The sequence below is a fragment of the Cornus florida genome, unplaced genomic scaffold (genome assembly GCF_030987335.1).
Source record: "Cornus florida cultivar Cherokee Brave unplaced genomic scaffold, ASM3098733v1 CherokeeBrave_3.0.0_Hap2_Chr06, whole genome shotgun sequence".
NCBI lineage: Eukaryota > Viridiplantae > Streptophyta > Magnoliopsida > Cornales > Cornaceae > Cornus > Cornus florida.
Window position 1 is genome coordinate 33168396 of NW_026775576.1, and position 16519 is coordinate 33184914.

General features: G+C 37.6%; 1 protein-coding gene across 16 annotated transcripts; it reads right to left on the minus strand.

Annotated features, from left to right (window-relative positions):
* Positions 1 to 239: 239 nt before the first annotated feature.
* LOC132311296 (DEAD-box ATP-dependent RNA helicase 41) lies at positions 240 to 16316 on the minus strand. Of its 16 annotated transcripts, XM_059809148.1 has the most exons (8): positions 16153 to 16316; positions 14650 to 14792; positions 14423 to 14487; positions 8922 to 9119; positions 4413 to 4568; positions 1078 to 3871; positions 943 to 985; positions 240 to 699 (listed from the first exon to the last, which is right to left on the minus strand). In XM_059809148.1, exons 5-6 carry the CDS (start codon positions 4441 to 4443, stop codon positions 2316 to 2318), a joined length of 1587 nt encoding a protein of 528 aa, XP_059665131.1. In that variant the 5' UTR covers positions 4444 to 4568; positions 8922 to 9119; positions 14423 to 14487; positions 14650 to 14792; positions 16153 to 16316; the 3' UTR covers positions 240 to 699; positions 943 to 985; positions 1078 to 2315. The 16 variants fall into 16 exon arrangements, with proteins under 16 accessions (XP_059665131.1, XP_059665143.1, XP_059665134.1 ...); XM_059809160.1 differs by lacking the exons at positions 8922 to 9119; positions 14423 to 14487; positions 14650 to 14792 and having other exon boundaries at positions 1078 to 1193; positions 1763 to 1838; positions 1981 to 3871; XM_059809151.1 differs by lacking the exon at positions 8922 to 9119.
* Between the last annotated feature and the right edge of the window lie 203 nt (positions 16317 to 16519).

The window sequence follows — 16519 nt, forward strand, 5'->3', positions numbered from 1 at the left end:
TGTGTTGATGCAAAATTCTGCACGGCACCACGCCAATCATCACTTGTCTTTTCCTGCAGGAAAGGCCCAGGTGCAGAATTTTGCATCAACAGTATAGATGAGCATTATTGGCAAGTGAAGATGAGCACCTCATTCTAGCAAAAGCTTGCATCCCAACTAACTTAACAGCCTGACAATGTTTCAGATAATGTCACAATATAAAGCTCTATCTGTTATCAGAATCACAAAGCAGCAAAACAGAGGTGGAAAGAACTTTGAAATAACTTAACAGCCTGACAATGTTTCAGATAATGTCACAATATAAAGCTCTATCTGTTATCAGAATCACAAAGCAGCAAAACAGAGGTGGAAAGAACTTTGAAATAACTAATACTTGAAATTGTCATGCTTGTCCATTAATAGCCACCCCTCTTTTGACTGGAAGCTTCCCCTCCCAGATCCCCTTTGCGTTTTCAAAATCAATGAAGAAATCGGAAAATAAGAACTTGAGTAGTATATTTTAAGGGCATAAAGAACTAATTTCGAAATTTCATGTTCATATGAGCAAACTCATGACAGGCTTTCCAAGAAGATATATATAAAAGAAACAGACATGGAAGAAAACACTAGAATGCAGGGTTTCGAGTGAGTTGGCCATCCATACTTGGAACCCATATATGCTCCCACACTTTGATAGCAGTATCGTAAACCACATGCCATCTGCACCCACGGCGTAAAATCTCAGACATATGACTAAAAAGAGGTAATGACAACAAAGAAAAGGAAAATACTGAAGAAATACTGAGGAAGTAAACAATGTACGTGTTGATTTTAAAGAACAATCGACTCATAAAATCAGTAAGTATAATCCACAAGATCAGATCACCAATCAAAGAGAACTGAAGATTGATTCAACATCTTCAGTATAAAAAAGCTATCTTACCTACTTACAAAAAAAAATACCTGTCTTAACTCTTCTCACCACTCTTCTAAGTGTTCGACTAACCTGAAAAATTACCTTGTCTCGTCAAAAAAAAATTAGGAAGTCCCTTTAAGGAAACCTTTACAAATCAAAACTTCGTCAATTTGTCAACTAACCTAAAAAATGTAAGCAGGATTAAAGAGGATTGTGTTTTCAAATAGCCAATCCTCTGGAACTAAGCCAAACATGTTACATTCTGCCTTCTGAAGTCCAGTTCCTTTAACTGGTTGACCTGAAAATGATACCATTAGCGATAAATGAGAAGAAATCTCACAAAACAAGAAATAAAGAAATCTGTCAGAGGGAAAAGAAAATTTTAATTTACTTTCAATTCAGCATCTCACATGAAGTAACGGAATTAAAACCCCAACAACCCACAAAAATAATAATAATAATAATTATTATTATTATTATTATTATTATGAAATAAAACCATTATTGCATATATTATAGTTGGGCCGCAAGCACTGTAGATTAAATTCATTTTTCAAAAAAAGATATAAGGTAACATATACAGGAAAAAATTTAGGTTGAAATAAAAACGTCTAAGGGAATTTGAAGAATAAATCACAAGTATTAGAGGATTACAGATTTGCTCACCTCGCTATTTTTTTTTTTTCCATTTTCAAAGGACCTTCTGAAGCTCAATGCTTCATTCCATGGCACGAGCTTCATAAAAAATCTCCACATTGCCTTTTTTTTTTGGCCCAGTTAGAGCTCATAAAGCTTGGAACATAGTAATTTTTGCAATAACAAGGAAAACCTAGTTACGAAAACAAATAAAATAACTCATTGTAGTACCATAGTACAATCCTTCCAAGAATAGTCATAAGATGATCAGAAAGTAAATCAATGCTTCTGAAAGCCGCCATGGTGTCTGGAAAAATCAGTCAGGGGAAAGGTGCATACTAGTAAGAAGATGCTCAGTGGTTCAAAGTTCAGTAATCCATTTAAAATAGTGTTGGCAGTATAGTAGTAAATAGTAAGCAATAGAGAGCGGTTCAAAAAGATTAAGATACCTTCAAGGAATAATACAGGGGGTCTCAAACACCAAATATGAGTAGGTTCAGTGGAAACCCAAGAACTTCATCAAGGAGATTACTGTCTAGTGTAGAATCTCACAATCAACAGAGAGCTAAAGCTATAAAATGGTAGAGTGAATCTCGCTAAAGCGTGAGGGAGGGAGATATAGGCCAGCCACCTCTCCTTCCTACATCTTATCCTATCAATTAATATGATGATTCGGTTTCCAAAGTTATATATATGTATTTATATATACATATATATAGCGAGAGAGAGAGAGAGAGAGAAAACAGGCCCTTTAAGTCCGTGAACAGATAAAGAATCTGAAACTTCAGTATGCATGCTTTCTTTTCTTCTGACCCTTGCCACCAGAGAGAGAACCAACTGTGTAACGCGAATTAACAAGCTCACGAGGTATAGCAGCTCCAGATGATTTCAGGAATTCAACTAACTCCGGAAACATTTTCTTGTTCTCCTCATTCACAAAGACAATTGCTGTACCTTCCTCCCCGAGCCTGGATGCCCTTCCAATTTGGTGCACGTACTCCTTAATGGAATTTGGCATGTCAAAAATTATAACCTGTCTCACACCCAATAGAACAACACCTCGGCCCAAAACCCCTGTGGCCACAATAACAGGAACCTCTCCTACCAAAAATGACCTTAAAATTTCTCTCCTCTCCTTCATGGACTTCTCCCCGTGGATTGATAGAGCTTTCACCTTAGTGGTAATTGTTATTGCTTTGGAAAGGAGATCCGCCCCAAGTCTTGAACCCACAAATACCACCACCGGTGGCATAAAATGCTGCTTGCTCATCAATATATCAAAAAGCTTTTGCTTCTTTTGCTTTGACTCGACCCAGATGGCCAGCTGCTTCACAGCCCGGTTTGGCTTGTTCGGATTCCCAACAGAGATAACAGTTACATCTTTCGACAATACACTTGCCATCTTCTCAACTTCTTTTGGAATTGTTGCGGAATACATCAAGACTTGAGGTTGCGATAGAGCCCTGAAAATCTGCATTACCTGCTCACGGAAGCCCCTTTGGAGCATGCAGTCCACTTCATCCAGAACAATAATCGAAATGCCATCTAATTCTATGTCATGCTTGGTTAAAAGATCAATAAGCCTGCCAGGAGTTCCTACAATCAATTCCACCCCTTGCTGGATGCGATGGAGTTGCCTGGCCATCGCATCACCACCTACCACAAGAGCAGTTTTAAAGGGCAAACCCTTTCCAAGCAACTTTGCTTGTTCCTCAACCTGTATGCAGAGTTCTCTGGTAGGTGTGAGAACCATAGCTAATGGGTTTTTAAGGTTTGAGAACTGTTGACGCGTAAAATTTGAACAGAATGAAACTATAGGAACCAAAAAGGAAGCGGTTTTCCCTGAACCGGTGTCAGCTGAAACGAGCAGGCTTTTGCCCATCAAAGCAGCTGGGATTGCTTGCATTTGGACAGGTGTTGGCATTTCATAGCCTGCAGCTTCTATGTTATGGAGGAGCTTCTGAGGAAGATCACAAGAAGAAAATGACAATATTGGTGCAGGAACTATGTCTCCCTTCACAAATATGTCAAGTTTCCTTCTTAGCAATTCAGTCTGACCGTTGGTTAAGGATTGAGATTCTGATTTATCATCAGCATCTCTTACATAAAAGCACTCATCAGTTGCCGGTAATCTTATAGGAGGTGGGAGATCAACTGACAACTGTGAGTTGTCAATTCTGCTTAGAAGAGTCTGTTTACATTCGAGGCTGCAAATATCGTCATCAGTTCTGTCGCATATATACTCTCCATAGCGGCCACATATAACACATAGGGGCTCCCCTGGCAGCACCTCTCTCTGATCCCAACACCTTTCCTTTACATTATCTTCTGCAACAAAGACTACAGTAATTATATAATCTAGTATAATGGATTAACCCTTTCTATTTCAATTGCTTGGTAATCCAAAATGCAGACAGTAACCACCAAAAAGTCATGCAGAAACGTCCAAAATTTGCAAGTGATCAGCACGGTGAAATAAGATGAAAAAAAAAAACAACTTTCTTCAGGCTACCACTCCCTGCTGGCAACAGAAAAATGCTACTTGAATGCAATTATTAAGGGGACGAAAATAATGGATACTCCAAAGAAATAAGTTCCACAGCAATTATAAGTAAGGGAGTGAAAGGGCAAGATAGTGAATGACATTACAAACATGAATCCTCAGCTGAATAATGCACTCTTCAATTAAAAGAAATTTAATAAAATAGCACTCTTGAAGATATACTAAAATAGCCAGAAGTAAAGGACAAACAAGTAACAAATTTAATATCTCCAAACAGTTGTTGGCTTAAACATAATGCACTCTTGAAGTAAAAGAATCGACCTCATAATAGGCCGTAAGAATCGAAACAAAATGAGACTCTGAATTCTGTCATATTACCTGGGGCTTCATCACCATTTACTGCTGCCATTGCACTTTCAGATTGGTCACCCGTGTTTCCAACTTCAATAATTTATACTTGATGTCAATTCCAATCGGTACAGAAATAGAATCACTAGCACAGCAAGCCTTAAAAATTGCAATTGCCACCCCCACCTTACAAATAAAAAGATCAAGAGAGAGAAAAGATAAAGAGGGATCAGGATTAGAGGAACTCTATAATGGATTAGATATTTCAATTTTGCTTCAAGAAATTGCATTTCTTCATATAAGATGTAGAGATACTCAAGTATGAAGAAGGATGAGGAAGATGAGATTGACTCTTGAGTTAGTGAAGGATATGTTCAATAGATCATTGTCACTAACAATAGAAAACACAAATGAACCACCATTCAATACTAAATTATTTTAATTTCAGACGTGTGAGTAAAATGTGATTATGATGTTGAAACAGAAGTAATTTAATTCCCATCTAATGTTTGCACGGTAGATAGCTATATGATACTAAAATCTTGCAAGCAAAAGCTACTAAGAGGCATTAAACAAGCATATTGGCATAACACAAGAAAATCGGAACAAAATGTTGTCAACTACAAACCTTTTAACACATTATGAAGGAAAAAGCACAATCCTTAAATTTTAATTCATCTCAAGCTACGGTTTTTTCTGGTCAATCTAATTTATCTGGACTTTAATTTGTGTATAATCAACGAATCCGGTGAGAGTTTACAGTTGCTCAAAGTATTGGGCAGAAGAAACTCTTGATTTTAAGCTATATAAATTAGAAGCACATATAGAAAAGTAAACTCTGAAACTGTTATGTTCATATTTCTAAAATCCATACTTCAAAACTGTCAAAATTGAAGAGAGAAATAGAAAGTGAAGCACACGACAAGGATACACGCACAAAGCCCAAAGGGCTACATCATCTTTACTATATTCTCTCTTAAGATTGTTACCAATGAGCACCTCTATTTATAGGTGAAAGAACAAAGCGATAAATATGGAAAATACATTAATGGAGGATTCATAAAATCAATTCAATCATATCTTATCATAGACTAAAATCAATCCCACAATATTCTGAAAGCAATATTCTGCGGAGTAATTTAAGGTTCCAATAATAATATTATCCAGCACCCTCCCTCAAGTTGGTACACGGAGATTTTAACTCAAGTGTCCAACTTGAGACTAAGTATGAAGTTGTTGAGAGTCTGAAACGAGTTGCAAAGATCCAAAACGAGTTGATTTGAAGATCCGAGACGAGTTGATCCGTAGATCCGAGACGAGTTGATCTGTAGATCCGAGACGAGTAGAGTATAGAGTATGGTATGATAAGCCAGCTCTGATACCATGTCAAAATTGAAGAGAGAAATAGAACATGAAGCACACGAGGATATACGGACAAAGCCCAAAGGGCTACATCATCTTTATTATATTCTCTCTTAAGATTGTTTACAATGAGCACCTCTATTTATAGGTGAAAGAACAAAGCAATAAATATGGAAAATACATTAATGGAGGATTAATAAAATCAATCCCATAAATCACTCCAATCATATTTTATCATAGACTAAAATCACTCCCACAATATTCTCAGAGCAATATTCTGTGGAGTAATTTAAGGTTCCTATAATAATATTCTCTAACAAAAACAAACAAATGCCCTCCTGTATTGTAAACTATAATTACCAAAATAGAGTAATGAATCACATCTCCATTGCATCAAGTATGTATAAAATGCCAGTTCTCGAGAAAGTTTAATACTAGTAATCTAGAAAAAATATATATATTTAAGATGGACAGAGGCATATGAAAACTACTTGATAATGGTTCTCACCAATTCATGGTCTCACATGATCTTGGCATAAAGCAAGAGAAGGAGTAAAATGGATAGAGGGTGTGAAGAATGTATGTCTTAAAACGCTGCATGCCCCCAAATGTAGATTTTTGAGGAATCAAACAAGCAAGAGGGAAAAGAAAAAGAAAATCCAACACCTGCTATCATTGCGCACTCTGACACCTCTATGCAACAAACTATTTTGTGCTAAAAATATAGAGACCTACCGAAAACCCAATTGATATTTGCCTCATATGATTCATCTGAGTAATTATTCAACCCCAAAACATTCGTCTTTGAGCAGCTAGACATATGCAGGGTGCACAAATGCTTCACAACCTACATATTATTATGACATGCAATAAGATTAATGGGTCTAGGATTGTCCCTCTCTTCCTTTCAGTATATTAGGTATATGCCGTTAGTCTCAATGCCATGTTGGCAATCTACATGACAACATAGTTTTGGTGGTTTAACCAGAACCCAACATTTATTTGTAAGCAGAAAAATAACCCATACACAACATTTTAATTTTTAGCCCAAACTAAAACAAAGAACACATATACGTAGATTCGTGGAATTGAAAAACAGAGTAGCTGGAAAAAAAAGGGGACCTATTTTTTCCAATTGGGTCAAGTAGATTCAAATTAGCACAAACTATGCATTATAAACTAGAAAAAACTAATTTATACAACTTTAATACAAAAGAGACATAAAAACAAAGTTGTTATGTATTAATGTGTCTAGGATCGTCGCTCTCCACCCTTCAGTATATTAGGCATGCGCCATTAGTCTCATACTACGTTGGCAATCCACATAATCTAAATTAGTAATGATATAATTGACAGGTTTATGGAATCTAATAAGTCTCTGAAAGCGATTATATATGCTCCTTAGACCTTTAATGATTACTAATTCATAAGAAAACAACTTGCTACTCAAAATTACTGCTCTATATTTCATGTACATATATGATTGATTGTACATAATCAAATAGTGAAACTGCAAATACTATTGCTAGTCATACTAGAAAAGGTAAGAAAATGTTTTTCACCAAAATAATCTTATATTATATATAATTGATTGTAAATTCAAGAGAATATAGACATAAGTACATAACATGTAGAACTTTTCCTTTCACTATTTAATGCCACATCAAGTGATCGCTGAAGATAGTCAATCATGTTTGTAGTGTGGGTGCTGTGTGAAAGGCACCATAAGTTCTCATACATGGGACTAATCAATGAACTGGCAGGAAAAAAGAATCAAAACTTGATGTTTTTGTTGCATCGTCTCTTTTGGCCACATGAATGGTGATATAATTGCATACAAGATATAACATAAATCTACCACATGATATCAATCATTTATGCAACTTGAAGTGATCCAAGCTCAACAAATAAAAATAATAATAACAATAAATACAAAAAATGATCCAAAATGCATACATATAGTATATATAAATGTGTGTGTGTTTTGCGAATGTACACTTAATATGTAAAGACATTATATCAATCCAACATTTGCGTAGCTGGACAAAAACACATATGGAGTATAAAACATTTTAATTGTGTAAGTTTAACAGAATAACTGAAAGTGAAACAAAGAACATATATGAGCAGATTTGTGGAATTGAAAAACAGAGTAACTGGAACGAAAGCGACCTTCTTTCCTATTGGGTACAAACTATGCATTATAACTAGCAACAACCAATCTATATAACTTTGAGAAAACAAATTATTAACCTGGACCAATTTTGTAAAACACACACACATACAGGGTTAAAATCATAAAACCCCCCTCTACTTTGCCAAAACTATCATATAACCCTTCACTACATAAACTATCACATAACCCCTTTAACTTTTAAAAAATCTATCATATCACCCCCTCCCATTAGTTTTACCGTCTAAAACTAACGGAGAAAATCACGTGCATCCCTTTCCACTATAATCTGACAAAAACACCCTTATAATCACCTAATGACAAAAATACCCTTGCAAGCATTTTCATTCATCATCTTCAACAAATACTAGTCTCTGTCATTCATCCCCAAGCAAAGGCCATGGACAGACTGGTTACGCCTGACGTGAAAGAAGTTAACCTCTCCTTCACCGGAGCCCCACAAGTGCACTGCAACGTTCAAGCTAGCCAACCTCATGCACAAGAACTCTACTGTTTCAATGTGACCATTTGTAGCAGAGCAATGGAGAGGAGTATATCCATTACAATCTGAAATTTCAATGTCTCCGTGAAGCCCAACTTAAAAACTGATTGAATCCAAACATGACTAGATATTTTTTTTAATCAAAAAAAGGAACTTCAGATGGACTGATACATGAACAAAACACTAACACAAAAGCGCAGTACATATAAAGCTTTTTAAACATGAAAATCTGTAAATAACTAAAAAAACAAAAACATTTTTCCTGAAACAAATTTATGGTAACCAAACAAAATTGAGAATCCAACACAAACCCATAACAATTCTTCCTGTAAACAAGTATTTGAAGAAATACCCATCAATTATTATTGCTTATTAACGATCTTTTATTGCTTCAAGTAATTAATATGAGAAAATAGAAGAGAACCTTCAGACCAAAAAGACAACCTTGAAAAATGCAATATATATTAATTTAAAGAGAGATTGGTGCAAATATAAAAGTTACCTTGCTTATTTCAGCAATTGTGAACTGAAAATTTATATTCGCGATGGCCAATTTCAGCAACCAAGTTAGTCATGTTTGGATTCAATCAGTTTTGAATTGTGCAACCAAACTCCATCTGAGCCCGAACCAAATCGATGTTGCCGGATTTAATGGCGAGGGACATCACCGACCGTGAGTTGAAGCCCCTACTATTCGGATCTACTCCAACGTCGATCAAAGCCGAGGTGAACTAAGAATTTGTGTTTACGTATGTTAGAATGTTATATATATATATATGTTGGGCCATTATGTAATTACATTATATTAGTAGGCCCTTGTGTTATTAAGGAGACTTGTATCCCTTATATAAGCCTATATAGGCTTATTTGGTGCGTGTAGGTGAAATATATACAGATCTGTTCTCTCTATCTCTCTGTTCTCTCTATCTCTCATGGTAAACAACATGGTATCAGAGCGGGTTGTAGTTGTGATTGCATCTGGGTTGGGTTGTTCTTCTACAAATCAAAATCAAGATCGAAGCCAACTCTGTTCTTCGCTGAAGATTTGTTCGTGGTTCTCAGATCTGACTCGCTGAAGATTTGTTCGTCGTTCTCAAATCTGACGCCTTTAGTTTTGCTGGTCGAGGCTTCCTTGGCTGTCGCAAGTTGCAGAAGCTCCATCATCGCGATCCCTCTCCGCTCCGTTGTTAGATCACTGTTTTTTTTTTGTTGTTGTTGGGTTGTCGTCACCGCTGCAAGGGCTAGGGTGTGTACTAGCCTTGTTTTTCCATTGCGAATCTCGGGTGCTGAAATTTCTTGTCGGTGGCAGCGTTCTGGTTCTCGCCGGCGCTGATTGTGAAGGAGAAGGGTGGTGTTTGGCTGCAGGAGTGAGGCTATTCCAACCCTGGTTTCGTAAACCCGGGATAGCCCAGATTCGGCCCGTTTGACCAGATCCGATCCGAGGTTCGATCCGTTTGTCCAGATCCGACCCGTTATCCGGATCCGACCCACTCGTACAGATCCGACCCGTTTGCCTAGATCCAACTTGTTCTCGGATCCGACCCGTTTGCCCAGGTTCGGCCCGAATACCAATTCTGCTTCATATTTTCTTCTCTGTTTTGCTGGCTAAGACATGGCCTCCACTTCAGATTTGTTTTCTCCCACTTCTGGTCTTCATTCTTCCATGACTTCTGTTAAACTCAATGGGAAGAATTATATACTGTGGGCTAAATCAGTTAAAAATTTTCTCAAAGGTAGAGGCCTTGGTAATCATCTGACTAAAGAGAAACTCAAGGAAACTGATGTTTCTTTTGATGCATGGGAAAAGGAAGATGCTCAGATCATTTCTGTGATGATAAACAGTATTGAACCCCAAATTAGTACAACTTTACTTTATTTAGATACTGCAAAGGAGATATGGGACAGATTGCAGCAACTGTATTCTGGGACAGGTAATATCACTCGTGTTTATGAGCTTTGTAAGCAGTATTTTCATCTTGAACAAGGTAGTCACAGTATAGAAGAGTATTATTCCAAAGTTATGGGCATTTGTGAGGAGCTGAATATGTATCAGCCCATTACTGCTGATGTTCGCAGTATGCAACAACAACGTGAGGACTTTAATGTTGTTCGTTTTCTTACTGGTTTGTCCTCAGTTTATGAGTCTTTTCGTTCACAGATTATGGGCAATCCCACACTTCCATCTCTTGCTGATGTGTTTTCTAGACTTCAACGCGCTACACTTGTCAGTGATACCTCCACTTTGAATACTGGGCAGAGTGGTGAACGTTCAGCATTGATTGTTTCAAAGGGTGAAAATACTGTTTTCCGTGGAGGTCGTGGGGGACGCTCCACACGTGGCGGTCGTGATTCACGGGGAGGACGTGGGCGTGGCAGGGAATCACGAAAATGTACTCATTGTGATCTTTCTAATCATACTGTGAATTTTTGTTGGGACCTTCATGGGAAACCATCTAGTTATGCAAATCAAGTTTCCTCCTCTCCGAATGATGTTGCTTCTGGATCTCATAATGTAGTTGAATCAGATACGGTCCCTGTCTCACGTGATGAGTATACTCAGTTTTTGTCTTATAAGCAAGCATCTAATTCATCTTCCACGGCTACCTTTGCCCAGTCAGGTACTGCACCCACATGTCTATTGTCTTCCACTCGCAGTCCTTGGATCATAGACACTGGAGCATCCGATCATATGACTGGATGTTCTTCTCTTCTATCTGATTTTAATTCTGTACCTCCTTCTCAAAGAGTTACCCTTGCTAACGGTTCCTCCGCTAAGGTTTCAGGTTTGGGGACAACTCAACTTAGTGATTCCTTGTCTCTCTCATCTGTTTTATATGTTCCTCAGTTTCCCTTTAATTTAATGTCTGTCAGTAAGCTTACTAAATCTCTTCAGTGCTCTGTTACATTTTATCCTACTTTTTGTGTGTTTCAGGATCTCAAGACGAAGAAGACGATTGGTACGGGGAATGAAGCTGGTGGCTTATATTACTTTGATGTGGCACCTTATCCTGTGGCTCTTCAGTCTTATCTGTCTCCATTCCAGTGGCACTGTCGTCTTGGACACCCGTCACTTCAAGTTTTGCAGCATCAAGTTCCTAGTCTTAGTAATTTGAAATTCTTGTCATGTGAGGTTTGTCAACTTAGTAAGCACCATCGTGTGTCTTTCAAGTCTAGGGTTAATAATCGTGTCTCTAGTCCTTTTCATTTGGTTCATTCAGATGTATGGGGTCCAATAAAGCATTCTTCAATCAATAAATTTCATTATTTTGTGACATTTGTGGATGATTATTCTCGCCTGACTTGGTTGTTTTTAATGAAAGATCGTTCTGAATTATTTTTAATTTTTCAAAAATTTCGAAAAGAAATCAAAACTCAGTTTGGCTGTCCCATTCGTATTTTACGTTCCGATAATGCTAAGGAATATTCTGCAACCCCTTTTGATACCTATCTTAGTGATAAAGGAATTATTCATCAAAATTCATGTGTTTATACTCCTCAACAAAATGGAGTTGCAGAACGTAAGAATCGACACCTCTTAGAAGTAACCCGTGCTCTTTTGTTTCATATGCGCATGCCTAAACGGTTTTGGGGTGATGCTGTTCTTACTGCCTGTCATCTTATTAACCGTATGCCGTCATCTGTATTACATGGCAAATCTCCACATTCTATTTTATTTCCTGATTCTCCTTTGTTTTCTCTTACTCCTCGAGTTTTTGGCTGTGTCTGTTATGTCCACAATCTTGGTCCTGGTTTTGATAAACTTGACCCACATGCCACAAAGTGTGTATTTCTTGGATACTCTCGTTCTCATAAAGGTTATCGTTGTTATAGTCCTGTTTCTCAACGGTACTTTATTAGCATGGATGTGACCTTTTGTGAGTCCGTCCCATATTTTTCAGATAGTGATTCAATTCTTGATATTACTTCTGAGTCGCTTCTTCCTGCGGTTCCACTTCCCTCACTTTCTCTTCAGCCTAGATCTCCTTTGCCTGCCCCGTTACAGGTGTACACTCGAAGACCAAAGCCATCTGCTGTCGTGCCTCCTCCGTCGTCTTCAGAGTCTTTGGATCCAACACCTTCCACTGTGTCTGAATCCTTGCCTATTGCACTACGTAAGGCTCCTCGCTCCTGTGTTACTAAACATCCCATTGCTCAGTATGTCTCTTATAATTCCTTATCGCCATCTTTCTCATGTTTTTCCTCTCAATTGTCTACTACATTTGTTCCTAAGACTGTGCAGGATGCTTTGTCTGATTCGGGCTGGAGGAAAGCCATGCAAGATGAAATTGATGCTTTGCATCAAAATGACACGTGGAATCTTGTTCCTTTATCTCCAGGTGTCAAACCAGTTGGTTGTCGCTAGGTCTACACCGTGAAGTATCTTCCCGATGGTTCCGTTGAGCGGTTAAAAGCTCGTCTTGTTGCCAAAGGTTATACCCAGACTTATGGTATTGACTATGATGAGACGTTTGCCCCTGTTGCTAAGATTTCTTCTATTCGTGTTTTGATTTCTCTTGCTGCTAATAGACATTGGCCTCTGTTTCAGTTAGACGTTAAAAATGCTTTTTTGCATGGTGACTTAGTCGAAGAGGTTTATATGGAGCAACCACCTGGGTTTGTTGCTCAGGGGGAGTCTCACTGTTTGTCGCCTTAAAAAGGCCCTATATGGATTGAAACAATCTCCACGGGCTTGGTTTGGAAAATTCTCTGAGGCAGCATTCAAATTTGGTCTTAACAGATGTCAGACTGACCATTCAGTATTTCACCAGCGCACTAAAGCTGGCTTCATCTTTCTTGTTGTATATGTAGATGATATTGTGATCACAGGTGATGATTCTGAAGGCATTGCTAAGTTGAAGTTGTTTCTGCAATATCGATTCCACACTAAAGACTTGGGTAAACTTAGGTATTTCTTGGGTATTGAAGTTGCTAGATCCAAGAAGGGTATAAGTTTATCACAACGAAAATATGTGTTGGATTTATTAGAAGAAACAGGTATGTTGGGTGGTCGCCCGGTTAATGCTCCTATGGATTCGAATACAAAACTTGTGTCTGATGAGGGTGATCTATTTAATGATCCGGGCAGATTTCGTCGTCTAGTTGGGAAATTAATTTATCTCACTATCACTCGACCTGATATTTCATATGCAGTTAGTGTTGTAAGTCAGTTTATGGGAGCTCCTAGAATGCCACATTGGATTGCTGTTCTTCGGATTATCCGATATCTCAAGCAAGCTCCAGGTGTTGGGCTACTATATAAATCAAATGGTCATCTCAGGGTGGAAGGTTTTACAGATGCCGATTGGGCTGGTTCTCCTTCAGATAGGAGATCTACTACAGGCTACTGCACATTTGTAGGAGGCAATCTTGTTACATGGCGAAGTAAAAAGCAAACGGTGGTAGCTCGATCTAGTGCTGAAGCTGAGTATAGGGCAATGGCTCATACTACTAGTGAGTTGACCTGGATACAACATTTTCTAAAAGAACTTGGGTTAACAGTTGAAGTTCCTACTTCATTGTTCTGTGATAATCAAGCAGCAGTTCACATTGCCTCAAATCCTGTGTTTCATGAGAGGACCAAACATATTGAAGTTGATTGTCACTTCATTCGAGAAAAGATATTGCTTGGGAGCATCTCTACTCCATTCGTGAAGTCTGAAGATCAATTAGCTGATATGTTTACCAAAGCATTGGGTCATAACCGGTTAAGAACTATCTGTTCCAAGCTAGGATTATTTGATATATATTCTCCAGCTTGAGGGGGAGTGTTAGAATGTTATATATATATATATATGTTGGGCCATTATGTAATTACATTATATTAGTAGGCCCTTGTGTTATTAAGGAGACTTGTATCCCTTATATAAGCCTATATAGGCTTATTTGGTGCGTGTAGGTGAAATATATACAGATCTGTTCTCTCTGTTCTCTCTATCTCTCATGGTAAACAACAACGTACAAATTCAATTTCAAGTGGAAGAACAACAATAAAGAAAGGCATACCAATTCAATTTCAAGTGGAAGAACAGCTCATGTTGTGATGAATCAACGATATTTGCCTTGTTTTTCTGAGAAAAGTGAAACCCTATTTCTGAAGTAAAACACTCTTACTCGAAATCAAATCGAAAAGTAGAGGAAGTATAAATAATAGAAACACCAAGCAACCAACACAACAACAATGAACGCAACAATTCATGAAGCTCCCAAACTAATTGGGCAATGGCTGATACCTCTCTCGTCTCGATGCTTCTTCTTCTATCACCTTCGTATTTTCAAATTTGACGGACTGAAACCTCCCTTTTGTGGCCCCAGGGCCGGCCCTGAGATTTCAAATATTTTGAGAGGCCCTAGGCGAACTTTCAAATGTGAGGCCCTTGAGTTTCACACGCGCAAAAAAGAATTATAAGAGTGTGAAATTTTAACACGATATTTTCAAATTCTATAGCTAATATAATTGTGCCCCTGTGCATTGTGCATAAGACAATTAACTAATAACTATAAATTTATCACCACCAACAAATAATTGTGCGCCTGTACAGCGTACATAAGACAACTAACTAATAAGTATAAATCTATCACCACCAATAAATAATTGTTTGTCTGTGCAGTGTGCTTAAGATAACTAACTAATAACTATAAATTTTTATCACCACCAATAAATAATTGTGCATATGTGCAATGTGCATAAGACAGCTAACTAATAACAATAAATTTATCAATTAAAGAGTGTGAAATTTTCACACGCACAAAATAAAAAATGAAGAGAACAGAAAATTACAGCTTCTTTTACATTCATTGTTTATATAGCTACTAAAATTTGATGATTACAGATGACAAAAATATGTGGAGATGAGGTGACTATATATATGTATATAGGAGGCTGAACTTGTAGGACTGAAGAAGTAGTGGGACTTTTAGGTTATATGTGGCATCCACTATCATATACAGTTTTGTCTTTCACTCTTTATATTAACTACACTACACTTTGTGTGTGTTTTTTTTGGGAGCCAATTACCTGCAGTGATTGATTGATCATTGCTACAGAAAACCTGTGCGAATTAATAGAAAAAACCATTAACTTTTGTTTTGTTAAAGCCTGCTCTTGATTTCCATGTGTTTGTACATTCTGATGGCAAGTGCTTTGACAGTATTATTAACTGAAATTCTAGCTGAGCCAACTTCAATTAACATCAATAATGGTGGTATGTATCTTCATATAAAAATAAAATAAAAATAAAAAACCTTTAATTTGGCACTTTTAAGTATGAGCATAATTTAGAGAACGAAAAAGTTAATTAATACCTCAACCCACTAGAAGGGATCCTTAATTTTCGCGGGATTGAATGTGAAAATGCAAAAAATTATGAGGAAAAGGGGTATGGTTGCTGCTGTTGTGAGATTGGAGTGGACTTAGGGAGAGGAAAAAAAAGAGTACCTGCCATAGATTATGGACTCGATCGCCATGAAAGACACATGTAGAAAGGCACACATTTATTAAAATACTAAGAGAACCATAATATATTCATTCAGCTTTTGATAGCCATCACACACACAGTGACACGCACAAAACCCTAGCTACTTTTCACTATTGGAACAAAGGTAAAGGCCCGTATCAAACGAACCAAAGTTAGAACAAATCAAATGATGAGATGAGCGAAAGAAAGAAAGAAACATATATAAAAGATCGATTCATGCAAAAGGAGAGAGAAGAGAGAGAGAGAGGATGAACATACCTTGTCACCTGAGGCGATAGCGGAGGCTGCGCCCTGCGGAGTGTCGAAGCAGATTGTGTCGTCTGAAACTTGCCCTAACTTTTTTTTATTTTTTATTTTTTCCATCCCATATGGGCCTCAAAATTTGAGGCCTTCTAAAATCTGAGGCCCAAGGCGACCGCTGGTAGCCTTGGGCCAGGGCCGGCCCTGTGTGCCCTCCGTCTCCGTTTAATTCAATATTGGGGCTTTATGTTCTATTTTTATTTTATTTTTTCATCAATCACCTTCCCAAAACAAAAGAAGACATGATTAATAGATTTCTGCATCATAGTATCTTTTAAGGGTAAAAGTGAAACAAATAATTCTCTTGAAATAAAAATTATTCTCT

Bases quoted from the DNA above. Each gene is read 5' to 3' on its own strand.
- LOC132311296 (XM_059809161.1), bottom strand. From the start codon at position 4,443: ATGGCAGCAGTAAATGGTGATGAAGCCCCAG. The intron at 3,872-4,412 runs GTAATATGACAG...TAATTACTGTAG, and splicing joins AAATGGTGATGAAGCCCCAG to TCTTTGTTGCAGAAGATAAT.